This window comes from Pinus tabuliformis, chromosome 9, assembly GCF_031772625.1.
Source record: "Pinus tabuliformis cultivar Carrire ecotype Pingquan chromosome 9, CPIR1, whole genome shotgun sequence".
Lineage (NCBI taxonomy): Eukaryota > Viridiplantae > Streptophyta > Pinopsida > Pinales > Pinaceae > Pinus > Pinus tabuliformis.
This window is the reverse complement of record NC_142307.1, coordinates 1,912,968,042-1,912,995,826: the sequence shown is the minus strand read 5'-3', so window position 1 is coordinate 1,912,995,826 and position 27,785 is coordinate 1,912,968,042. Positions and strand designations below refer to the sequence as shown.

General features: G+C 40.4%; 1 protein-coding gene across 2 annotated transcripts in view; it reads right to left on the bottom strand.

Annotated features, from left to right (window-relative positions):
* Window positions 1-2,580: 2,580 nt before the first annotated feature.
* Window positions 2,581-27,785, bottom strand: part of LOC149156581 (FKBP-like peptidyl-prolyl cis-trans isomerase family protein) — a 50,373-nt gene continuing 25,168 nt past the window's right edge. For both annotated transcript variants that reach the window (XM_089438312.1, XM_089438311.1), the window contains exons 3-6: window positions 3,489-3,622; window positions 3,296-3,375; window positions 3,062-3,154; window positions 2,581-2,936 (exon numbers count right to left, since the gene is read on the bottom strand). In XM_089438312.1, coding sequence (XP_089294438.1) covers window positions 2,780-2,936; window positions 3,062-3,154; window positions 3,296-3,375; window positions 3,489-3,622 — 464 coding nt within the window. In that variant the 3' untranslated portion in view covers window positions 2,581-2,779. The remainder of the gene's footprint in view (window positions 2,937-3,061; window positions 3,155-3,295; window positions 3,376-3,488; window positions 3,623-27,785) is intronic.

Here is a 27,785-nt window from a genome sequence, read left to right as displayed (position 1 = left end):
TCTTCACGAGATTTCTAGCTCTTGCGAGTTTTTATAAAACCTTATATTTACAAGTTAGTTCCACCTCATGAGAATTAGTTTGACCCACAACCTATTGTTGCAGGTTATACTTGACACTCGCTCAACGAAATTTCCACTTTGTCATTGCTAATACAATTGTCCCAACAAATTCCCCACTTTGTCATTGCAAAGACATGTTAGACCCAAAACCCATGGTTACAAGATGTCAATCACACTAACCTAGGATTGCAGGATAATCCATTTTGTCAACTTAAGGTTGTAGGTTTTTACTAGTTCCTGGAGAGATGTTAGTTTGGCCCACAATATTGCCTTCGAACTTGTAAACCCTAAACAATTGGACCTACCCCACAATCTACACAAGATTTACAATTAGATTTACAAGTTAGTTCCTCATCAAGACACGTTAATTTGACCCACAATCTTGCCTTTCAACTTGTAAAGTTGAACAACTATACCTACCCCACAGTCTTGACAAGGTTTTTCGCTCTTCTGAGCTTATGCAACCTGACAATTAGATTCAATAATCTAACTCAGATCAAGAATAAACACAATGTTCACAAATTTAAATCCTCGACCATCACACCATTATTTGGTGGGGCATCTCAAAGCAATCTTAACATAACTAAACATGTGGTTTCTCTCGACAAAACAGGTCTGACTTGCACTCTTATCTTAGACTCTACAACTTGATATTAAAAGGGCAAGAGTGATCGACTCTTAATTTCATCAAGTTGACGAAAGGGGGAGTACTCGAAGGATTCTATCTGCAAGGACAAAATTTTAAAGCCCAAGGATTAGTTACCCAATTGAAAATTTGTGACTCCACCATGTTAATGAAAGATAGAATGTTCAGGGAATCAACCTTGCCACGGAGACTCTGAACTCAAACGCAGAAGATTTAGGATTTGAATGATAAATTCCCAACTGCCCATAGGCATCTGCTCGTACACTCGGAAAAATTCTCATGTAAGGATGATTGCATGTACGGAATCTTTGCTTTTCATGGTATCGGTCATGTATCATAGCAGACAAAGGACTTAATCAGTAGAATGCTCCTTTTCCACGTGATTTTTAGACAAATTTCAAATTGCCTATATGAATTCCATTGTAAATTTCAATATGATGAGAGTCGACTGCATTCACTTTTTGGTCCAGTCTTGCGATGTCGTTGCATGGGGAAGTTTGCCACAAAAAGGGTATCAAGCAGAAGATTGCAATCTCTGCAAGATTGTGAAGCTCAAAATACATTCAAATAAAGACTGGCATGCTTTTGGAGTTGAATAACTAAAGCTTGAAGCCATCATATTCTAAGCAGACTAAGCCATTTTCTCAGTCAAATAAATATAGTGATGATGATGACCCATGTTCCTCCATGTTGAACCAAATTAGTTCCACTCTTTGAAGATGGTATGAATGGGGTTGGCATGCAGTTTGCAATTTTTATCAAACTACCATTTGTAGTGTGAACTTGTGAAAATTTGGGAATTATTTTGTACAATTGTAAGTTGAAGGGGAACAGCCACAAAGAAAGCTCCGTTGGTTTTTTTGACACTGTCAAATAAATATAGTGATGATGATGACCTATGTTCCTCCATGCTGAACGAAATTAGTTCCATTCTTTTGAGACAGTATGAATGGGGTTGGCGTGCAGTTAGCAATTTTTATCAAACTATTTTTTGTAGTGTGAACTTGTGACAAATTTTAGATTTATTTTGTACTATTTTGAGGAGTTGTTGGGGAGTAGCTGCAAGGGAAAGCTTGGTTGGTTCAACACTATCCACAAATGAGCAAAATACCAAGGGAGGTCACAGGATGCATTCCTACCATTTCCTTTAGAGTTACCAGCCACTTCTGTGACTACCAATTTATCCGCTGTCCACCAGTTACCAACTTACCCTGGGATTCTCTGCAGAGTATTTCTTTGTAAGGAAAACAGGTTGAAGGGGAGTATTAGAATGTTTATAGAAATGAAATTAGTGTAGAGAAGCCACTGTAAGATCTAACAAAGATTCTTTCGAATATATATTATGTACTCTATTCCTTACTCTAATTAATATTGATTATTGTAGTCATGGACCAATATAATAATTCACATGCCAAAACATTCTATTCAATGTTAAATTAGGCTGAGAGTGGAGTGGATTATGAAAGGTAGGGGCCATCCTCCTAAACGGGAAAAACTAAAGTTCTTTCATTACATAATTACACCCAATCAAATAGGAGAATTTTAATTAATATGGATTATTATAGTCATGGTACACTATAATAGCTCACATGCCAAGACAATCCATTCAATGTTAAGGTCAGGCTAAGAGACTGGAATACTAAGGGAGGGGTCCACCCTTCCTAATGGAAAACCCTTGAATTGTAGTATTTTCATTACATAATTGCACCCGACAAAATAGGATCATTTATTAAGCCACCTGTTAAGTAAATATATACCCACTGAAAGTTTGTTGCATCTTTCTTACTTGGTGAAGGTTGAATGCCTGATTCGAAAACAAACACACGTAACACAGGAACATGTAAAAAGTATGATTACGTACAAAGTTGAGAATATAAGCAAAAACCGAGAAGTGTAAACAGTTACATTGCACAAACATATCATCCAAAAAACAAAAATTTAGATGGACCTTTTAGGTTTTTAATCAAGTGAGAAGCAAACCAAAAAATAATATATTGAAGTTTATATTTATAACTTCATCTTAATGCAAAAGAAATGAAGTCCATCACCCTAGGGCTTTGTAGAGCTAGTCTATCATTTTCCCTTGCTTTTCCCTTTCCCTCTACCTTGCCCTTTCTTTGCCTCCAATTTTGCTTGAACACGAGCAGCCGCTGTTGCTTTGGCTTCCTCCCTGCGTTTCTTTTCTTCTTCTTTGCTAGCTGCAGCAATTTCTCTCTGTTTCTTCAGCTCCCTGCCAGAGATATTGAGATTATATTCAGCCATGATAATCTACATACCTCTCTTAACTGAGTGGTAAGCATTCAGCACTTTATATAGCCCATAGGCCAGGCAAGATAGGCAGAACATTAAACTTACTCTAGTCTGGCCTTCTCATCTGAAACACTGCCGAAAGTTGAACCTTTCCGTGGTTTGCATGCTACCAACTCCACCTCAAAAATGAGTGTTGCACTAACAGAAAAGAACATGAAGAGTGAAACTAAAATATAACTAACCAAATAAGAGAGTTATATTTCATTTAATTGCTGCCAATTATCGAACAGTAAATCCAAATTGCAAGATTTAAAATCGTTACACAGGAATATATATTACTTTTCTGGAATATCTGGAGGAGAACCAGCACTTCCATAAGCATATTCAGGTTTGCAAGTAATTCTTGCAACCTCACCAACCTTGAAGCAGTAGACAATCGCATGTGAGCTTTAAGTACAACAAGAATCATGTAAGTTGCGGACAAATTCAAATAAAACTTAAAAGGGTGTGAAGCATACAAACACTTGACTACCTTCATGGTTTTAACAGCTATATCCCAAGCCTTGATTACTGTGCCCTTGCCCAACTCAAATGAGAAGAGAGTATTGTCTTCACGGGTAGTATCAAATACCTCACCAGTATCTGCAAGGGTGCCCTCATAATGTACTGCATGAAAACAACCAAAGTGAATGTCATGCAAAACACCATAACTACTCTCTAAAATGAGAAGCATATTTACATTGTTCCACTTTCATAATGGCACCTACATTTAAAGGAAATGCCTTAATAGATTAGAATTGCAAAAAACATAAGAAGTATAATAACAGTTTTCCAGGCTATGATCCATATTAGGACAAAAGTCATACTTTCTTCTGGCAATCCACCCACAACTGAAAACATTGTCAGTTTTATCACAAGCAGATTATATTCTTATTCTTGTTTCTTAATGTCCAAGCCCAAATTGCATCTAACAGATATTCTAGATTTTGCTGTCAACCATGATTTGTATTTGTCTTTACATATTGTTTCTGCCTTTCTGTCAAATCAAAAGCAAGTAGCATCATGTACCTTCATAACACCTCATGGACTTTGGGCAAAACAAATGCTATTCATACTTGGTAAGTAGATACACTTCGATAAGACCTCATGCAGATATTGATTGATGAATTAGAGATGAAAGGATGAAAAGACGAGAAATAGCTGATCTCATCTGGTAAACACTCACAAGAGTATAACTGTTAGAATATAAGGCTTACCTGTGTAATAAAGTCGCCCTAGTTACTTAGGCTATAAAAGCTAGGATTTCCATCATTATTAGCTTTCATGGTTTTGGATAAATAAGACCTCTCAAAGTCTTTATAAGAGAGGTGAATCTCATTGTAACAATTGCACTAATAATCATAATATCAATGAGGGTTACTGCATAAATCTCTCTTGTATTTCTGTGACGCAACCCCATCTAGGGTTCCAGCTCTTGTAAATGATATCAAAGAAGAAAGATCTGATATCCGCATTAAAGGCAAGTCTGCGGTGAAAGCTTCCTACTTTTTATGGACTTTCACAGATGGGAGGAGACCCTATATAAAGAATCACTTATAAAGGATAGATCAACTAAGATGGTTGTGAAGTGATCTCGGGGACCCTTTCCTAAGGGGAGGCTCAAGAATGGGACTTGCTTGCTTCTTAGCAAGGTAAAAAGCTTTCTAGGATAAGAGGCTGAGGATTTAAGGGCTAGGTTCAAGGAGTGTGAATTGTAAAGGAGCTTCCAAAACCCTAAAATCCTTATTGAACTTGGTTTCACAAGTGGTTTTTGAAGAATTAACCTTTCAAAGGTATGGGACCACACGGGACCAAGTGGACCCAGGTTATGTTAAGGGGAGGGAGTTTAGCAACCAATGATAATCTTAACCTAAACAAGGAAGGGGAAAGGATCAAAACAAGAGTTTCCACTTAGAAGTGTCAAATTGATCCTATGAGGTACTAGCCTAGGGAACACCAGGGCAAAGTTTGGTCTCAGGGGTAGGGTTGGGATATCTGGCAATCCCACCGTCGGAATTTCAAATATGGATGAGACCTTGAGGACACACCAGTGCAGTAGAGGCCAAAAGATCGAACTTTTTCTATGGCTACTTTGTCGGGAAAATGATGCCCTAGGTGGCCCAATGTGGCTAGACCTAGAAAAAAGGGGAAAAGTGAAGAAAAAAAGGTTTTAAGGTGATCACCTTATGGTGGATCAGTGTCTAATTCCTTTGGGGATATGGAGTCAAGAAGAATTAATAAATTCAATCTCGTTTCCAACTCAAGGAGGCTTTATGGGAAACTTTGTTTAGCATTAAGGCAAAAAAGAAAGTGACCTTAAAGCATTTATACTTCGTTTGCAAATCAAGATGGCTTATCAAGATAATTTTGATCTCTAGGAAAATTCATTCAACAAACATGGCCCATACATAGAGATATGCTATATAGAAACATAATTCCACAATGAAGCAGCAAATGCATGCAGCAATTAGCCCTAAAGTAGCGAAAATCCCATCATCAATGTATGATCATGGGACAAAGTAAAAGAAAATAGCATCAAAATTGTACTTAATGTAAGAGAATATATCCAACCATCAATACATTTTCGAATTAAGAAGCTCCAAGATAAGAAAGCGCAATCCAACCATCAAAATTCATCCATGCTCCAATTTCGTCCACCAAGAAGGAAATTTTAAATTATCAAGAGAGAGAATGATCCAGTCCAAGTGATGATACAAAATGAATTCATGTCTCTCCTATTTATACACTCATTAGGAGTTTGAATTACCTAATTTGAGCCTACATTAGCCCATCAAATAAAATAATGTGCAAATAACTGACTTTTGGTGACAAGCCCACCAAACTAGCTCATAAACAAGATAGCAAGCCTCTCAAGAGGTCGAATAATCAATAATGCATGTTGTTGGGCTCTCTAAGAGGCCTGATGAAATCCATAAGTGCCAAAATGATGAATTGGACTTCCAAAAGTAATGGACAAGGGGTTGGCCCCTTGTTCTCCACATACTAAACCTGTGGTGCTCCCAATGGCTGTGAGGGCACACAAATGACCTCATGGGTCTCCAAGTGAGTTGAAGATGCCTGTAGACCATATGTAAGGGCTCAGATGATGGTGTAAGTGATGTCACATCAACATGCAAGTCCTAGGTTATCTGCCAAGTGCATGGTACAACTGTGGGGTTGGCTAGGCAAAGGTGAACCAAGTGCATCTTCCTTGTCCAGTAGATGAATCTCAAGCAATCTCTGAACATCTCTGGGGATCAATGAAGCGTTGTCTACTGTTGTGGAGGCTCGTGGCTTTCAACACACCCTACACGTGCCAATGTAGGCCTCTGGAGGGTTAAGACCCCGTATAGGGAGACCAAACCCAAGATGGAGACCACCTGCAATCTTGCATAAAATCCAATGCGTCCCCTAGCCTTCCAGTACAAGTCATCAAGGAAATCGAGTAAAAGAGCTTACAAATCATGGACAATATGTGGGGACTTCATAATGGCATGCCCTTCCATAATGGGTTTTGGCATGTGCTAATGTCTCCAAGCTCCAAATGGGGTTAATCAAGCATCCTATTAGGCGGTTTCTACTTCTAAAGGAGATAATATGTCCAAGGTACATCATTTGAAAGGTGGTGGCATGTGGTAAAAAGATGAATGGAGTAGGGAATGAAAAGGGGCATCCCTGGGCCACATGTTGGCGTACAAGGGTAGTTAGTAAAAGGGAAGCCCACACTTGGTATATAATGTATAGGAGGGAGCAATCATGGTACATGAAGTGCCCCGGCCTTGATTTTTCCACCCTTCTTTATATGTCTTTTGCCTTTTATGATTTTTCTTTAATTAATTGCTCAGGGCTCAAAGGGTAAGAGCATGATGTGTGAGATACAGTAGTGGACACCCCTTTTAAGGTAGGGCAGTTCATTGCCCACCAAGGGTTGGAACAACCATGGGTTCCTAACTGACAAAACAGGGCTCATCTAGGGCCTATAGGAACTAGGGTGATGGCCATGATGATGGGGTAGAGCTCAAGTATTGGATTTTGCCCATGTGCTAAATGTGTTTGTCCCGACCATCTTTTGCAAATTGTGGTACATTTTCCTGTTGCATGTGGCCAATTTCAACCTCCGAGGCATCATTCCAAGCCTGACCCAAGGTGTGGGCAAGGGGAAGGGGAATGCTAACGCTATGTGGACCCAATAGAGGAATGCAGACCCAGGTGGGAGAAATGATGAATGGAGTTATAATGAGTGAAAGGGGTGTAATATATATGGATGAGGGAGCGGGACCATGCAACCAAAATCAGGGTTTCCCATTAAGTACCATCCCTAAAGCTATGTTGCAGGAAACGTAGGGCAAGGGGGCGTTTCCGTATGGAAACAAGTACAAAACGCTGAAACGCATGTGGTACGGCCTTGAAACGCATTTCAGGCCGTACTACCACGTTTCACGAAACTAAAACGTGGCCAGTACGACCTGAAAAGCGTTTTAGGGCCGTACAACTCACGTTTTAGCGTTTTACTTGTGTTTTTTTTTATTTATTTTTTTAATTTGTTTTCTAATTTCTTTTTAGGTTATCCTAGTGACTTCTAGTTGCTTCTAGATGCCAATCTAAAGTTATAAAAGTGAACTTTTGCCCTAGTGTTGATATGCAGTTCATCAAGAAGTTTGAGGCATATGCAATTCATGGTAATGTTAAATTCTTAAAGTAAAAGTGATATTCTCCTTTATTTTTCATTTTCATCATTTTTTATCATTTTTACTTAAATTTTTAACATTACCATGAAATGACTCAGGATGTTTGAGAGTGGTTTCGCCCTCATTGGATTTCATATGGAGAAAGTAGAATTTAGATCTCACTCAAAATCCAGCATACTTATCTGTTTTTTAGGATTTCAGGATTGGGGGGATTGCGATGTTTCCATTGGATTTTATCATGTACTAGGGTATGGAACTTGTATTTAATCAAGAGAACCAAGCCCTCTATGCAGGGGAGACTCCCAATAATGAAGAGCATGTAGGGTACCAGGGTATGAAACTTGTATTTAATCAAGAGCACTAAGGTTGTTTGACTATGTAGGAGGAGACTCCCAATCAAGCACGAGACAAGAAATTAGAAATTTCTCGTGGCTGATTTTGGATATTTCTATTTTCATTATGTGATCATTCATGAGTAAATGTGAAGTAAATTTAGAGACTTATAGTTTATGCATTGACAATTGACAATTTTATCATAATGTAATAAATTAGAATGTATCATATATGCTTTTTGATTGCACATATTTCTTAAATGTCCTAATATATATATATATATATATATATATATATATATATATATTCGCGTTTTCCCGTTTCCAAAATTTGGGTAGGTCGCATTTCGTATCGGTTCCCATTTCGGGTCCAAAGTTAACATCCAAAAAGAACTCTAGAGAACAAGAGCACAGACCTGCCCACTCTTTCCGTTGAATCCCCCCATTAAGCCATGCCCAAAAGTATCCCATGATAAGTAAACTACAATACTCAATTACAAATGACAAGGCGTACCTTTACATTCGGGAGGCCCATCTTCAAACATACGATCATGACAGATGGGTGAGGGACCACATGGCTAGCTCAGGTTGCAGAGAAACGGCACAATGAGCTAGTTGGTGGCTGCAAGGGGCTGTTGGCTGCAAGCTGAGGACCATCTTGGAGAAAAAATTTCTCTTAGGGATATCACCCACAAAATGGTGGGTAACAGGATCCAACTTCTTTCTCTTGTCCTTTGGTATATGAACATAGACAAGACATCCAAAACTTCGGAGATGATCTACGCTTGGTTTCTTCCCACTGAATACTTCTTCAGGAGTCAAGTTATCTAGTGACCTGTGGGCACTTTGATTTCGAATGTATACAGATGTCTTCATAGCTTCACCCCACAGAAATTTCAGCAGATCTTGATCATGTATCATAGCTTTTACACTTTCTTCAATGGGCCAATTCTTTCGTTCTGCAACTCCATTTTGCTCGGGATTATATGGGACTATCAGCTCCCTCTTAATCCCAAACTCCTTACAGGAGGCTATAGGTTCTTTTGATGTATATTATCCTCCATTATTAGACCTTAATATCTTGATTCTCCTTTTTATAAGTTTCTCTACTTCAGCTTTGAATTCTTGAAATTTGATAAATACTTCATCCTTGGATTTCATTAAGTAAACCCAAGTTTTCCTGGAGTGGTCATCTATAAATGTGACATAATATAGATGACCTCCAAGTGACTTTGGAGTCATAGGACCACAAACATCAGAATGAATAAGATACAAAATTTCTTTTGACCTTGAAGCACTGCTTCCAAATGGTCTCTTGGTGTTCTTACCCAATGCACATCCCTTGCAAACTCCTTCATGATCTTCTTTTAGTTCAGGGATGCCATTTACTATGGTATTTAGGGTTGGTAAGATTTTGTAGTGGAGATGACCAAATCTTCTATGCCAAAGTTCACATGGGCTAACTTCAATGTGAACCAAAGCTTGAGTGAGGGGAGTTATCAATCTATAGAGTCTTCCTTCATAAATCCCAATCATTCTAGCATCTTCTATGCTTGAGTTTTTACCCCATACTACAACCTTTCCATCAATGAATGCAACTTGATCACCCTTGTCTTCTAAGCATGAAATGGAAAGTAAATTTTTGTGCAAACCTGGAACAAATAAGATATTGTTGAGATGAATGTTTCCTCCATTTTCTAGCTCAATCAAAGTTGATCCAATTCCTCTCACAGGGTAGCTTTTATTATCACCAAGTTCTACGGAGTAAGAGGACTTCCCTTTTGATAATGTCTTCAATTGCTTGTGTTGACCAATCATATGCCATGATGCTCCACTATCGATCACCCAAATATTCGCATCTTGACATGTGCTAGTGAGTGCTAAGAACAATCCTTCATCCTTTATAGATGTCTTGGTCACTTCCTTATTATAAGAAAATAGGAGATCCCATACTTCTTCGTTGCCCTTCTTGAGTTGACTTGACACCTTTGCACACTTCTTTAGGAACTTCTTCAATGTAGTAGAGATCTTCATAATGCCCTTAGCCAACCTTAGCTCTAATACCATGTTGAGAAACCTACAAGGAAATAGTTAAGATGATTTCTCTTTTGTTGATCACTGCTTGTGATGTCTTTTTACTTTTTCTTACTTATTAGCTTCTTCACTTATTATTATGTTTGTATATAAATCAAGCAGCAACCAAAACAAGAAGAACAATAGTACACAAGAACACAAAATTTAGGTTGCAAGCCAGGACCAAAACCTCTCCACCTGAGAGGAAAACCCGCAAATCTCCTCTTCAGATAGATTCTTCAATTGACGAATTCCAAGACCTCTAGACCAAGACTAATACCCTCCAAAACCAAGTCCAACCCTTCCGAATGATGTGCTTCCTTTATACAAGTCAAACCCAGTCAAATATCTTCCAATAGCACAACTTCCACCTCCCAGCTTCAGAATTTTGGCCTCTGCTACAGGTCTGAAATTTTCGGCCCCCAGCAACTGTTGTTGCCTCCACACGTGTGATTGAATTTAGTCTTCCCAAGCCTCCCAGCAACTTTGCTTGCTTTGCTTCCTTGTCTAGGGCTAGAAGGTGACCTACTGAGTCCTTCCAACAATTGTATTCTCTTCCAATAGATAGAGAATTTTGACCTTGAAGCAGCAAACCCTACCTTCCTTCTTCACATGTGTGAGAGAGATTTAGCCCAAATCTTCTTCGTTCTCTCCCTTATTTGTTGCCTTCTTCATCCTCCTTCACTTGAATAAGTGAGAGATGAATGTGTTCCAAGGAGGTCGAGTTCCCGCCTTTATATAGGCTTCTTAAGGTGGACATGGCTCCTCAAAATAGGTCGACTTCCCAACTGACACACTGACTTGGTCTTGGAGGGTATTTTGACACTTTTAATGACAAATATTGATTTTCTTTACAAGTTACAATGTGCCCAATGGGGTCTTCAACTTATGACAATGACTCTTTTGACTTCTTGACCTAGGACAAACCCTAGAAGCACTCAATCGATGCTTGACCTCTAAAATAAAAGACCTTCAGCATGAAACCCATACTACAAAAACAATAATAATATTTTTTCTTTCATTTTACAATATACAAGAATCAAAAGTACATTTCATATTTATGAAGACCGAAACTAGTTCCACATTTTTCAACACTTGCCAGTTCAGCCAGTGTGTATTTCAGGGTTAATAGTGCGTGTGTCAAGACCGAAAAAGGACATCCAGAGATAGAGTGACTTGCCCAGAGGAGGAATAGCAGGCAATGCGAATTTTGGGAAGGACACCAGAGGCGAGTCTGAATTATCCAAATGCAAATCTACGCATTCCAGTGAGGAGTACGAGTAGTAGGAAGAAGGTTGAGTAAGTTACTAGAAGGAGAAAGATATTTCGAGCATATAGTTCTCCAGTTTAATTAAGTTTCGCAAAAACGGCTGCATCAGGACTCAGAGATAGAGACAGATTAGGCGGGGCCTCTAACTTTGGCGTCTGGAAGGCTAGAATGCAATTCGTATTGGATAAGCACAGTTTGAAGGAATTTGTGACCGCAATAATGGTTGACCCAATAGATCCATGACAATTAGCAACCTACAAGAAGGAGATGGCCAAAGCCAAGCAGATGGTCCTTGACGAAATTCAGGATCATATCGTCCCACATATTGCAAACAAAAATACAACAAAGGACATGTGGGATGTTCTCGTGAAGTTGTACGAGGATCCATCTGAGAATCAAAAGATGATTATCAAGGAGAAGTTGAGAATGGTCAAGATGCAGAAAGCGTTACATCCTATCTCACTAGGATTCAAACGGTCAAAGATGAACTTCTTGTTGTTGGTGAAAAACCAGCAGATAGTGAGTTGGTGTGCACAACACTCAACGGGCTCACCAAGGAGTGGCGTACATTCGTCCAAGTGATTTATGGGCGAGACACACTTCCTGGTTGGGAGCGCTTATGGAGTGACTTCACTTAAGAGAAGCTAAGGCTCAACCTCACAATGATGCTACCAACAATAGTAATAAAGGACCTAAGGTTGAAAAGGAGGAGGAAAATATAGCCCTTAGCCCTTGAAGAAAAGGGGAAAGAAAAGATGGGTCCCAGTCAGGGACAAGAATCAATGGGAGAGAAGAAGAAGAAGGACCTGTTGAAGGTCAAGTGCTTTGGATGTGGTGAGTTTGGTCACTATGTCACCCAATGTCCGAAGAGAAAGAAGGACAAGAAGGGAAACAGACCGCAACATCGGCATAGATTGATGACCTGTTCGCTAGATTGGAGGATGAGTTCGCTATATTTGCAGCATTATCCTCAGATGGAGGAGGAGAATGATACTCCATTATGCGAGATTGGGCACAATCTGAGGGAAGAGCAACAAGAGATTTAGATCTAGCCAAGGAGGGCTTAATCAGTTGATCATTCCAGTTGTTGTGTATTCCTCATATGGATCAGTACCCTTGCTATGGGAGCCCACAATAGTAAAGTAGCAGGAGGATTTAAGTGTCAACAAGGCACAGTCAGATTCTTGAGGAATAGTGCAAAGCTAGTGTGAAAATTTCTAAACATAAATTCTATTACTACAGCAACTAATTTATTTCACCTACTTATTATTCCCAATAAGTTATATATGAAATCCCTCCAGTAAATATTAAAATAAATTCTACTGCAGATATCACATCATTATACAGAAACAAATATACACACAAGAATCAATCACATCAACACAGTTTTTTTGGACAATTGTCCCCGGAAAAACCCAATGCGGGAAAACCGTTGCAGTAGAGGAGGGTTTTATTAATCTTCAGCAACAATCGCTTTTACAAAAAAATTTACATTGACACTGGGAGAAAACACCTAAGACTTTCTGACAACCTGGAGAGCTCCCTTTCTCTACTGCGTCAACCTTGCGTCATTCTACATGGCTCTAGTCCCTCTATGTTGTCTCTCAGAGTCCTGCGTCACTTCTTCTGAGCTCCCTAACTGCAACTCATCCCCCCTCTTCCTCCACCCTGCAACTATCCCTCTGAAATCGATCTGCTTCTCTCTGAGAATTGATTTTCCTTGGGGTACTGAGTATCAGTTGGTGTGTCCAAATGACCCTCAAGTCTTCTCTTATACTTTTCCTATTGATGAATCAATGACCGAGATTAAGTCCCTAATCAACGACTAAGATTAAAACAAACTTGATCCTCATCTCTTAGAAGCTTCCCATCCTTATCTTTATTAATACCTGTTAATATTTTTATTTTCCTAAGTTTAGACTTAGGAACCCAAAAAGAAATGCCCCTCCTCCTGCCACACCTCCAAACCCAAAAAGTAATGCATCAAGCCGATGTCCTTCATCTCAAACTCCGCCGCAAGATCTCTCTTGCAGTGCTCTATGAGTCTCTCTGCACCTGTAATGATCAAGTCATCCACATACAGCACCAGAATGAGAGGCTCCTCACCAATCACAATAAAGTAAAGGTTCGGATCTGCCTCACTCTTTGTGAAACCCATCCCCTGCAAGTATGCATCTATCCTGGAGTACCAAGCTCTGGGAGCTTGCTTCAGGCCATAAAGGGCCTTCTTCAATCTGCACACATGGGACTCCTTCCCATGCACCTCAAAGCCCTGTGGCTGCTCAATGTACACCTCCTCCTGTATGAAGCCATTGAGAAATGCGGTCTTCACATCCATCTGGTGGATCTTCCAACCCATCTCTGCTGCTATCGATATAATGGAGCGGATCGAAGTATATCGAGCCACGGGAGCGAAGGTCTCCTCATAATCAACTCCCTCTACCTGGGAGAACCCTCTAGCCACAAACCTCGCTTTGAATTTCTCAATGCTGCCATCTGCAGCATGCTTTACCTTGTAAAGCCATCTGGAAGTAACCACGGATTTGCCCTCACGCCTCGGCACCACCTCCCAAACATCATTCTTCATGATAGAAGAATACTCCTCCTGCATGGCCTCTCTCCAGACCTGCTGGCTAGCTGCCTCCTCATAGCTAGAAGGCTCAGAGTCAAGGATGCTGGTAACCATCGCCATATAACTACAAAACCTCTCAGGTGGTCTACTCTCTCTGACCGGCCTCTTCGGCTCAGCAACAGATGTGGCATCTCTAAAGGTGTCCTGAAGCCACTTGGGCTTCCTCTTCCCTGAGCATGCTTCTCCCATAGGAGAATGAAACTCCTCCTCCTCATCACCATCAGTAGCCTGAACTCCTGACTGTCTGTCTGCTGTCCTCCTGCCTGCACCTGAACCTGTAGAAGCTGAGGTACCGTGTGAACTGTCCATCAGTGGACTCCCTAGTGAACTGCTCTGTGAACTGCTCTGCATGCTGCCCGGAGCACCACCCCTCTGGCTCGGCGAGCCACTGCTCACTGATGGACCTGACATCCTCATAGATGTACCTCCAGATCCTCCTGATCCCTGCCCACTGGATCCCTGCGACTGACTCAACTGTTGCTGAGGGTCTGACTGATCCCTCCCGTGACCTCCTAAAGACCCTGTCCTCCTTGAACTTCACATCCCGTCTGACAACAACTCTCCTCTGTGCAGGAATGTAAATCCGAAAGGCCTTTGAGGTCTCACTGTAGCCCACAAAGATACCCTTCTCTGCGGTGGGCTCTAGTTTGGTCCTCTTCTCCTTGGGTATATAGGAGTATGTAATGCATCCAAAGATATGAAGATGACCAAGATCAGGCTTCTTCCCAGAGAAAGCCTCCTCCGGAGTCATGTGCCCCAAGGCACGATGCGGACTCCTGTTCTGCAAGTAAACAGCTGTGTTGCAGGCCTCTGCCCACAAGAACAATGGCAACCCCTGATCATGTAACATGGCTTTAGCAGCCCCTATGATGGATCTGTTCTTCCTCTCTGCAACCCCGTTCTGCTGGGGGTTGTAAGGAACAGTGAACTCCCTCCTAATGCCTGCCTCCGCACAATAGTCAACAAACTCTCCAAGGGTGTACTCTCCTCCATTGTCCGACCTCAGGGACTTGATCTTCCGACCTGTCTGTGTCTCCACAAGAGCTCTGAACTCCTGAAACCGCTTGAAGACCTCACTCTTGGTCTTCAAGAAATAAATCCAGGTCCTCCTGGAGTGATCATCAATGAATAAAACATAGTACTCATATCCACTCAAGGAAACATGAGACATCCGACCGCTCACATCAGAATGAATCAAATCAAGTATCCCAGTCGCTCTGCTGTCACTGCTGGGAAAAGGGGATTTGGCAAACTTGCCCATCGCACAACCTCTGCAAGTATCATGGTGATCAGTACTGAAATCTGGCACACCTGTAGTGATCTCCCGCAATGTCCTCAAGGCTCCATGAGACATGTGCCCCATCCTGCGGTGCCAAATCTCACACAGCTCAGAACTGCTAGCTCTGCTGTCGGTACTACTGCTCAATGCCAAAAGGGGCTGGAATGCAAACTTGTACACCTTTGCATGGCGTACACCTATCACTCTCGCTGAATCAGCTGGAGTGCCCCTGGGATACATCAACACCTGTCCTCCCCTGAACAATAACTCATATCCTCTGTCCTCCAAAGCTGAGACGGATATGAGGTTCTTCCTCATCCCTGGCACATAAAGAACATCTGACACTTTCAAGGGAGGTCTGGACTCCCTCTGAAATGTCAGTGTACCCACCCCGACTGCTCTAACAACTCTGTCATCACCGAGTACTACCTTAATATTAGTGCCACTCTCTGAAAGCTCTGAGAAGTACTCCCGGACTCCTGTCATGTGGCGTGAAGCCCCACTGTCCACATACCAGATACCTGTAGATGCTCCGCTAATCGAGGGAAAAGCATGCTCCCTCTGAACCTGTGTGGCAGGTGATCCTGCACTAGAGGACTCACATGCAATGAACGCAAACTCCCGGTCAAAACGACCTGCAAAGTCCTCAATCTCAGCTGAAGCTGCCACATCCTGGTTCTTCCCCTTCTTCTTCTTCTTCTCCGGACACACAACTGCATAGTGTCCCATCTTCTGACAATTCCAACACTTCACTTTGGAATATTCCTTCTGTGAGTTACCCTGTTTACCTTTACCTTTGTCTTTGCCTCCACCACCGCTTGTGGAAGCCTGCTTCTTCCCTTTGCCTTTCTTGCCTCCTGCCACCAGTGCTACGTCCTCATCCTGCTCAACTGGCTTGGCTGCCCCAAGCTGTCCTTTCCTGATCTCTGTCTGAATGCAATCATCCCAAAACCTCTCCCATGTGGGAAGGGTCTCACGTGCACAAACTCCATCAGCAAAGTTCAACCATGAACGGGGGAGGCCATTCACTGCAATACGCACCAACTCAGTGGATGGAATGGCCTCTCCAATCGCTACCAACTCATCTCTCACATTGGTAATCTTCGTGAGATATCCAGCTGCACTATCATTCCCCATCTTAATGTTCTTCAGCTTCTCCTTCAGGACCATCTTCCGGTTCTCATTGGTACTCTGGTAGAGATTGGACAATGTTGTCCACATCTCATGGGCATTGCTCTTTCCTCTCACATGAGGAATGCAATGGTCTTTGATTCCGTCTAGAATCAACCTCTTACCCTTGTTGTTCTTTTTATTATAAGCTGTCAACTGAGTTGCATCAGTAGGCACAACAACAGGGTGTTGTGCTGTATGCACCATGATATCCCAGACTTCTGCCTCCTCAAAGATACTCTGCATTCTCTCCTTCCAAACGCTGTAATTTGCATGCCCATCCAACCTATCCTCCACCCTCAATCCCAATGACATCTTGCTGTCCTAAAACTGAAAAATAGCACTGCTGTGGTAAAGATAAAACTGTTGTTTATGAAAAATCAGCTTGCTGGAATTTTCTGAGTGAAAAAATCAGCGGCTGTATTTTTTTCCTTTTGTTGTCCCAAACTGCCCTTCAGCACTCAAGCTTTGATACCATGTAAAATTTTCTGTTTTCCCACCCCGGTTTTCAGTTTCACCTTATTTCTCCCATGTAGTTAAATGCCCATTCCCATAGCCATACATTTAACAGACTGAAAAAATAAATATTGCTGAAAACACAAATTCTGGAAATTTTTCAGAGTGCTGGAAATTGCAGAAATAAAAAATCAGCAATTAAAACAGCCATTAAAACACATTTAAACTCGGTGATTTTTGGTCAACTTGACCCTGGAAAAACCCCCTACAACTCTTGGGGAAAACCAGTTTGAGAGCTCTTCTTTATTTCTGGAAAATGCCTTTTACAGAGAAAAAAAATTTCAGCAAAACAGAAATTTTTCCAGCAAGCAAACTTATCTGTTTTTCAGCTAACAGACAATCTGGAAAATGGTTGTACGAGCTGTACGGACCGTACGGACTGTACGGACGGCCGTACGGACTTGTACGGACAGACCTCGAAATTCGTGCAGAAAATCGCCTCCTCGATATTCGTGCTGAAAATCAATTTTTTCACTGTTTTGCTCACTAAATCTGCCTTTTTCTGCTTGTTCTTTGAGCTGTACGGATTTGCTGAAGTGCTGCCTTGGTATGTGTGCCAAACTGCTGCCTCTTTCTCCTCCTTGTCCAGAAATCTCCTTTGCTCTCTTGCTCTCCTTCTCCCAATCTGCTCATGAAAGAATGAATGATCTTTTTCCTCATTTTCCTCCCTTAACCCAACCCTAAATGACTTTTGGGTGATCCCTAAATCCAATGGCTGAAATAGATTTAGATCAATGGCTGAGATTAAATGCTCATTTAAATCTCACTTTCTATTTTTTAATTCACCCCACTTTAATAAAGACCCACTTAGTCATTTATTTCCAAAGTCACTTTTCCTTTCTAATTTTTCATTGACTTTATAAAGTCACTTTAAAATTAGACTTAGTAACTTTATCACTTAAAGTCACTTTCAAATTAGATTTAACTTTATAAAAATTATAAAGTTACTTTAGGAGATAAATTAAATTCTTTTGGACACTTTTCCCTAGGCCAAAGATCAAAGCCTTAGGGAACCACCTGTCCTCTGGTACCAAATTTCAACAGATCATTGGAGTAGTCATAGGCCTACAGTCTTGCATCCTGAATCTCTTCAAGATTTATGTAGCATATCTCCCTTGCCCAAGGAAGATCTCACCCTTCTGCTGCCAAACTTCCAACCACTGGAAATAATGCATATTTCCTAAATCCTTCATGACGAATTCTGTGGCTAGATTCTTCTTGTAATCCTCGATGAGCCTGGATGATCCTGTCAAGAAGAGATCATCCACATATAATACTAGGACTAGAGGCTCATTCTCTACAACCAGATAGTAGAGATTGGGATCTGCATCACTCTTGATGAACCCCATCTTCTGCAAGTAGCCATCAATTCGACCATACCATGCTCTAGGTGCCTGTTTAAGCCCATACAAGGCTTTCTTTAATCTGCATACATGAGATTTCTTCTCATGTGTCTCAAAGCCTTCTGGCTGTTCAATGTATACTTCCTCTTCTATTACCCCGTTCAAGAATGTCATCTTGACATCCATCTGATGAATCTCCCACCCCATCTGAGCTGCAAGAGATATCACGGTTCTAATAGATGTATACCTGGCTACTGGGGCGAAGGTTTCTTCATAGTCTATTATTTCCTTCTAAGCATACCCCTTAGCCACAAACCTGGCTTTGTATTTCTCCACATTGTTGTCTGCAGCATATTTGATCTTATGGATCCATCTCAAACCTACCACTAATCTGTCCTGAGGCCTAGGCACCACTTCCTAGACATCATTCACCATTATAGAGTTGTATTCCTCCACCATCGCATCCACCCATACTTGATGTTGAACGGCCTCCTGAAAACTGGAGGGTTCCCCAACCTGAGCTACTAAGGCCTGGTATCTGTCTGGCTGTCTTCGCTCCCTTTTACTGTTCCTGGGTGCACCAATGAATTCTTCTGCATCCCATAGAATTTGTCGGAGTTCTCGGCTCGTTCTTCCTCTAGTAGTAGGCACATCTGTCAACTCTTCCTCTTCCTGTGATTCCTCCTGTTCTGAAGGAGAATTTCTAGTACTAGCTTCCGCTGGTTGAAGTGGTTTGACCAACGGCTCATCTTTTGACTGCTCCTCGGAAGGCATTTCTCGAGATTTTCTGAAAGCTCTATCCTCCATGAACTTTACATCTCGCTGAACTACTACCTTCCTGCTCCCTGGAAGATAGACTCTATATGCCTTAGCATTCTCGCTATATCCCACAAGATATCATTTCTCTGCAGTTTGATCTAACTTCTTCCTCTTCTCCTCAGGTATACGATAATATGCTAAACTCCCAAATATCCTGAAATGACTAACTTCAGGTGTCTTCCCAGTGAAGACCTTTTCTGGAGTAATCTTGCCCAATGCCCTATGAGGAGTTCTATTCTGGACATAGACTGTCGTGCTGCATGCTTCTGCCCACAGGAATTTTGGCATATCCTGATCATACAACATAGCCCTAGTTGCTTCCACAATAGCCCTGTTCTTCCTTTCTGCTACTCCATTCTACTCCGAAAGGGAATTGTCCACTCTCTTCTGATGCCATCCCTAGCGCAAAAATCATTTAAGTCATTGTCAACATATTGTCTGAGCGCAACACTTTTATCTTCTTTCCTGTCAGATTCTCCACTAGAGCCTTAAACTCTTTGAATTGACCGAAAACCTCATCTTTGGTTTTCAGAAAATAGATCCAAGTCTTCCTAGAATGGTCATCGACGAAGGTGACGAAGTATTCGGCACCACTAAGAGCTTTTGTGGACATCGGTCCACAGATGTCTGTGTGTATCAATCCTAGTACATTCTTGGCCCTATTGTTACTTCTTGGAAACGCTGCTTTGGCATACTTGCCCAGAGCACACCCTCTACATACATCATCTCATTCAGTATTAAGATCTGGAACTCGTATTACAATTTTTCTGAGAATTCTCAGGGCCCCATGGTGCAAATGTCCCATCCTTTTGTGCTATAGTTCATTCAAATCTTTGTCTCCATTACTGCCTATCAGTGCCATTAGTGATTCTAGCTGTAATCTGTACAACCTGTTACTTCTAATTCCAATCCAAACCTTCTTTTTCCAACTCGGGTGTTTGACATATACTTTCTCCTTAATGAAGAAAACGTCATAGCCCTTGTTTTGAAGTTGAGATACAGAAAGTAAGTTCATCCCCAGTCCTGGCACATGCAGCACATTGGTAGCTCGGAACCGCTCTCCTGTTTCTGTTTGAAAAACTATAGTACCTTTCCCTACTGGAGTACACTTTGCCTTATTCCCCATGGTGATCTGAAAATTCATTCTTTCTTCCTGATAATCTGAAAAACATTCTCGGATTCTTGTCATATGCCAGGAAGCTCCACTATCTATATACCAAACCTCTGAGGAGGCAGAGCTTGCTACGCAAGCAACTTCTTCCAATCTGGAAGCCAATATAGAATAATCGTAGTTTGTTTCTCTTGTGCATTCTTCTGAAAATTTGCACGAGTCTCGAGTGGATGGCTCTGCATCATGCTCTTGACCCATAATTGATTTTCCCTTCCTATCGCTAAATCTTTGCTCTAATACCATGTGAAAAATTCTAAACAGAAATTCTATTACTACAGCAACTAATTTATTTCACCTACTTATTATTCCCAATAAGTTATTTATGAAATCCCTTCAGTAAATATTAAAATAAATTCTACTACAAATATCACATCATTATACAGAAACAAATATATGCACAAGAATCAATCACATCAACACAGTTATTTTTGGACAATTGTCCCCAGAAAAACCCAATGTGGGAAAACTGGTACAACAGAGGAGAGTTTTATTAATCTTCAGCAACAATCATTTTTACAGAAAAAATTACATTGACATTGGGAGAAAACACCTGAGACTTTTCTCCGAGACTTTCTGACAACCTAGAGAGCTCCCTTTCTCCACTACGTCAGCCCTGAATCATTTTGCGTGGCTCTGCGTAGCTCTGGTCCCTCTCTGCGTCATCCCTGCATCTCTTTGAGCTGCGTCTCCCTCTTTGTTGTCTCTCAGAGTCCCGGTGTCACTTCTTCTGAGCTCCCTGACTGTTGCTCATCCCCCTCTTCCTCCACCCTGCAACTCTCCCTCTGAAATCGATCTCCTTCTCTCTGAGAATCGATTTTCCTTGGGATACTGAGTATCTGCTGGTGTGTCTCCAAATGACCCTAAAGTCTTCTCTTATACCTTTCCTATTGATGAATCAACAACCAAGATTAAGTCCCTAATCAATGGCTATGATTAAAACAGACTTGATCCTTGTCTCTTAGAAGCTTCCCATCCTTATCTTTATTAATACCAATTAATATTTTTATCTTCCTAAGTTTAGAATTAGGAACCCAAAATATATTAATTATTTTACTAACTCCACATCCAAATGGAATTTCTCAAAACGATTTCTGAGTCTTGGAGATCTCATGTGCCTTAGCCTCTCCTCCAAATTTCAAGGCTAGAGCACATCCGATACTACCACAAATCAACAGCTAGTTCTAGTCAAATATTTGAGAGACAATTGCAAAGTCAGTTGGGCACAATAAGGTGCTTAGTAGACAGTGCAGTGCTAGTTGCAGTCAAAGACTCAAGAGACAAGTGCAGAGCCAGTTGCAGAGACTCAATGGATCAGTGAGAGATCGAGTTTCCAGTGGCAAGTGCGAATTGCTGAAAATTCGTGTGATTGAGGTTGCAGTACAAATTGGCTAGTTGCAAGTAGTAGGCGCAGTTCAGGAGAGAGTTTCTAGCCAAAGTAGGTTTCCAACATTCCAATCAAGAAGTGAGGCTAATATTTCCAGCAAAAGAGGCAAGAACAAGCTCCCCAATGGCAATGCTATGTAGTCGAGTTAGCCAATGCATGTTGCAAGCAAGAGTGCAAGTAGTAAGGAGTTTCCGAAGAGAGTTTTCGGAGATGGAACAAGTTTCCCAATAGCAGTATTGTATAGTCCACTAGGCAGGAGTGTGTGTAGTAGGGAGGATGTTGAGTTGATTTGTTGGAAGAGATTTCCCAGATCTTATTCAGAGGGAGATCGAAACTCACTATTGCAGTAGTTGCAGCAGCAATGCAGTGATAGCAGCAACGCAAAGGTAGCATCGGGCATTAGTTGTGTGAGTAGTGCAGTGGAAGCACATGTTGGTTCAATGACTATTTTTCATAATGATTTCCAATGACAGGGAGCCAAATCAGTTTGAAAATGTGAAGGAAGGAGGTCAGACACAACAATGTGGATCAGTTGGGCAATAGCATGTTCCCACAAACCAACAAGTGGTTGATATACTCACGAAGGCTCTAGGGAGAGCCAAGTTCATCTATTTCAAAGAACAGATGGGTATAGTGGAGAACACCTTCCTCGCTAAAAGGGAATGTTAGTTTTTGGAGTTTAAGGTAGCAACAGATAGGTGTTCTAGGCTCTATGCTAAGTCACATGACACGAGGACACGAGACACGGATGACACGTAAATACGAGTATTCGACACGAGATACAATGGCCTCAAAAACAGGACACGAGGGACACGTTTTATATATATTTATTAAATATATATATATATATATAATACTGAAATATAGTTCTTGAACGATATTAAATTACTGAAACAATGAAATATAGTATTAGCTTATTAATTTACTACATCAATGATGTTCAATGGTTCATTGTTCACAGTTCAGTGTTCATTCTTGAATCTTCATGTTAAACTTATTGACCTATTTAACAATTGTACAAGGCTACAAGCACATTAGAAACTACTAACTAGAAATTTAGAGCTTCGATATTAAAACCATAAAATGCATATTTTCCATTAGGTCGTCAAAATCAAAATGTATTACATAGATACTGAGGGAATGCCACTAGAAAATGCAAAAGAGTAGATACAAAATAAGTAGGAATATCATAGCTCGTCACTATCGTTAGTGGTACTGGTCATGACTCACTAGCCACGAGTCCACGACTCATCACTCTATCAATAGTCCATGTCCTCCTCCATGTCATAATCACCATCACTGCCACTGCCATCTGACTCTACCCCAACCTCTTCTTCTATGCCCAATCTAATATTTTTCGTGGGACACGTCCTAAGAGGAAAAAACGCTAGGGCACGTTTTCGCCACATCGAACACGCGTGTCTTGATTGGAGGACACGATCAAAACCTCGTTGGACACGTTTTAGGCCATATTCCATGTCCAGCACGTGAAATAAGGGACACATGACCTTGGGGGACATGTCCCGTGACTTAGGCTCTATGATGTCTAAGAGGCTAAGAAACACAAGATCTCCAAAACCCAAAAAAGGTTTGACGAGATAAGACTGAAAAATGCATTAATTAAATTAATTAGCCAATAATTTGATTATTTTCTAAGTTAGATTAAAGTTAACTAATTAAGGTAATTCGATTTTGCTCTAGAGACTTCTATTGATGGAGTCACAATGATCTAAGCCATTGATCCGAATTAGATCTTGGTTGTTGTTTGCCCAACAAAAGATTATAAGAGCAAGTCGAGGGCTTGGCGAGAGGTATCTCAATATCAGTTGAGCAATTCGACTACCTAGTTGTAGATATTCAGCAAGACACAGTTTAAGCTAGGAAAAGTATCGGAGAGAGGGAGCAGGCAGAGATTTCAGAGGAGGATTTCCTTAGTATTTTCAACCTCCGGAGGCAGGAAAGAGGAGATTGAATTATCTGTAGAAGAGGTCATACAGAGTGGTGCAAATAGCCAAAAACCCTAATGCAAGTTGCCTGAAGAGGCTTGTTTCAGTTGCCAGTTGTTAGCTAAAGGTCCCAGAGGCAAAGTGAGTCATTTCTACAAGCAGAGGGAGGTTGGACATCTCACCTGGAGGCAGATTTAGGGTTGTACAAGTTTATCTTGAGAAACAATGTACATTTCCCAGAGGCTGTGCGGATAGCCTGAGACAGTGCGAGTTGTTGGGACACAACCAGATTCAATAGTAGATGGATATCTTGGATCTCCAGTTTATTTCACCAGTTGTGATCAATATTTGTCGAAGGATTGCTAGTAAAAGGCATCCAATTGATGTACTCTCAAATAGATGCATAATAATAAAAACCTCATCTATTGCTTTGGTTTTCCCTTCAAGGTTTTTCCAGGGACAATTGTCCAAAAATAACAGTGTCATTTTTAGTGTGTGCATCTATTTCTCAATTCCAGATTTTTTTAATTTCCGTAGAGTTTTTATGGTGAAGAATGCATCAGCTATTTAATCATTATTTGCAGTTAATAACTAACAGAAGACAAATAAATTGTGTTCACTTAGAAGATTAAATTCCAATTGTTGCATTCAAGGAATTCTCACATGCTTAAGTTCAGATCTTATTCAATTTTATTCAACTCCACAATTTCGGCAAACTTAAATGAATTTGTTACAAAATGTATATACTTCATTGAATTTTGAATTTTATAAATGGAGTTCAAAAAATGTAGTAGCTAAGGAAAGTAGAATAGAATTCCATAAAACAAACAATAAGTTTTCTTATTTCATGAACAAAAGGATTAATGCACATAATTTCAAGAGGACAATTTCTTAAGCACTTTAGGTCAACCTCACAAAATTTGCAATCATTTAGGGTGTGCATGATGATTGAAACAATATTTTCCATTAAAAATTTTGAGATTAGAACTCCCAAAATTCACACGAAAGCAAAGAGTTAAGGATGTCTATTATCATTATCAAGCACCAAATGCATCTCAAAGACAACTAAGACATATTACAGGTCAACTCCAACTTATTAGGGTTTCCGGATACTTGTCCATTTATCTAGCATGTCCCTCACACCTATTCCTAGCAGTGTTCAACCAGTGGCATAGTCCAAGTTGTTGTGAATCATGTGACTTCTACAAAATACTCTAATACAACAATCCTAGCTATACTAATCGAATGTTAGGGCTAACAATCATATCACAATCTATACCATCACATGGAAATACCAAGGATGTATACATCATCTCTACCATGAGGGCTCCAAACTCGATAAGCCAACAATTAATGGGAAATATACTCCTACAAAAAATTAATCATAATGCTTAACTTAATCAACATCATAATTCAATCATGTCCACAACGATAGTGACTATATGTCCAACATAATAAGTTTAACAAAGAAACAATAATTAATGTCCTCTAGCCCATAACTAACAATTCAATTCATACATTGTGTTAGGCTCTTTGGAGTATCCAAGGCATGCTCTTAATCATCACAACAACTCCACTCTTAATCCTAAATCCTGTTTTTTAAGTATAAGTTAAAAATAGTGAATTCCAACTTGGATTGTTGTTGCACATCGATCAACAAAGGGCATATCGATACACTTCCCATGAGGAAGGATGAGGTGGAAAATCTATAGCCTAGCTCCTTGGATAGCTCCAATTATAGACAACAGGTAAGGTTTGTTTGTTGGATGTTGTATAGTCAATCTGCTTTTTGGAACTGGGTAGGAATTATGTTCTATGTATGCTCCAAACAATCCCTTGAGAAAAGCGGAAATTGTTATTTTATTGAATGGCGGCAAATTATTATTTTATTCAAATGGGGAGGCAAAAAGTGGAAAATAGACCCCCACCAATAAAATAATGAGGAAAAAGAGAGATCTAGAAGCTAGAGGGAGGTTCCATGAAGAATTATAAAAGGAGAAGGAACTAAACTTGAGTTCTCTTGAGTTGTTCAGCCAAGACAACCAGTATTGCTTAGCACATGGGAATTCCAGGCGGAAATTCCACCTCTATCTTCAAAGAACTTCATATGTCTCCCTAGTGAAGCTTTAGGAGAGTCTATTTCAGGACTTCCATTGGAGTTTATTGTAGAAAATTCACACAGAAATTTGTTATTTCTAGCGCAGAAGACAAACCCCAGAGGTCATTTGGAGTAGCACCTTTCTATTACACCTTCCGAGTATTTGCAAGAGATTTTCTACTGGTTAGAGGAGTTTGGCACCATTTTTCAGAGTTGTTCCTGTATCTTTTGGCTGGGCCAAATTTTCTCTTATAGAGCTTGCGCAGGGGTTGGAGAACAGAGTTTTTGTTGGTGTTTGGTGTTGGTATTTGCCGGGAGTTTTTAATTGGGAGTGATAGCTATTTGCCAGAGGATATTTGTCTACAATCTCTCAGGAGTTTTTAATTGGGAGTGATAGCTATTTGCCAGAGGATATTTGTCTACAATCTCTCAGCCATTTGCCGGAGAGTTTCATGATTTCTCAACAATTCCTCTCTGGTTGGGCACAAAACTGTGTAGCTGGAAATTTGCTCTATTTTGGGCATTTTGGGTCAGCTGAAATTAGCCCAAATGATTTATGGGTTTTGTTGGTTTGGGTGTGAGGAGCCTATAGCTAATTTTATAGAATTTTCTAGGCAATATTCGGGCCAGAATCGTGCATTCTTATTGTAGGGCGTATTGTTAGTTAGTTGGGCAGTTTCCATCACATTGTGGGTTTGATTTTGGCTTGGAGTTAAGCCAAACCATTTCTGGGTTTTTATGGGTTTGGTGTGAGGAGCTCCGGGTTAAATTTTCATAACTTTCTGAGTATTTTCGAGGGCGGAAATTCCAATTCTTCTCCAACAGCGGCAGTGTTAGCAACAATATTCTATGGGTGATTCGCACTTTTTGGGGCTTTCAGGGTCAGCTGGAATTAGCCCAATATTTTTCTGGGTTTGGTAGATTTTGGTGAGAGAAGCCTCCAATTAATTTTGCAGAAATTTTGGAGCAGATTTGAGGGCATAAATCACAATTCACCCCACCAAGTAGCAGAAGTAGAATTTCTGGGCAGTAATTCACAGGCACAGCTTATTGATTTCCAGTTCTATTTTGGAGGCCCGATTTATTATTGCAGCAGATCTTTTGTGGCCATCACTGCAGCTATTTCTATCGAGAGATTTGTATGTAATTGCTCCAGTAAATAAATAAAGTTGCTCAATTCTCCATTTCTTGTGTTATTTACAATTGTGGCATTTATGGGTTTATTTGGAAATGTTATTTTATTTTTGTCGCAATTTCATGGTTCTTGTTTTGCAATTGCTTGGAGAAATTTATGGTAGAAATTTTTAAGCAATTTCCCGAGAAAATTAGTAAAATTATAAACCGGTACATTACACCTAACATACACCGATGTTTCAAAAACTTCGCTTCCATAAGAAAATTTGTGAAAATGTCTACAACTTATTCATCTATAGGACAAAAGATAACTTTCAAAATGCAATCATGAATAATATTTTTGATAAGGTGCATGTGTAGCTCAATGTGTTTACTACGATGATGTTGAGTTGGATATTTAGTAAGCTTGACAAAACTCTAGTTATCACACCAAAGTGTGGTCGATGGTTGTTGCTAGAATCCAAACTCTGAAAGGATATGTAGAAGCCACAAAGCTTCTTGACTTGCATTAAATATTGCTCAATTCTCTGCTTATGCTAAGAAAGAGCAAGAGATTGTTGTTTCTTCCAAAAGCCCAAGTGACAAATCTGGAACAAAGACTAAAAACTTAACTTGCAGTAGACTTTTGATCATTAAAGTCACCAATCAATTGGAATCAATGAAACCAACCAACAAAGGAGAGACCCCCCCCCCCTAAAACTATGATGTATCCCACACTGAAATATGTCCTGAATATATCAAAGTATCATTTTTTACACATGGTAGCAACTTTGACTCCAGATTGGAAGGGAGAAAGGGCCAAACTTGAAATCTTCCATGTGAAAGCAACGAAGAAGACATGAATACATAGACTAGGAAGGGAAATTCTTTCCTCATTCTGCAATACTTGAAGGCCAAGGAAATAATGCAAATAACCTAAGTCTATCATTTCAAAT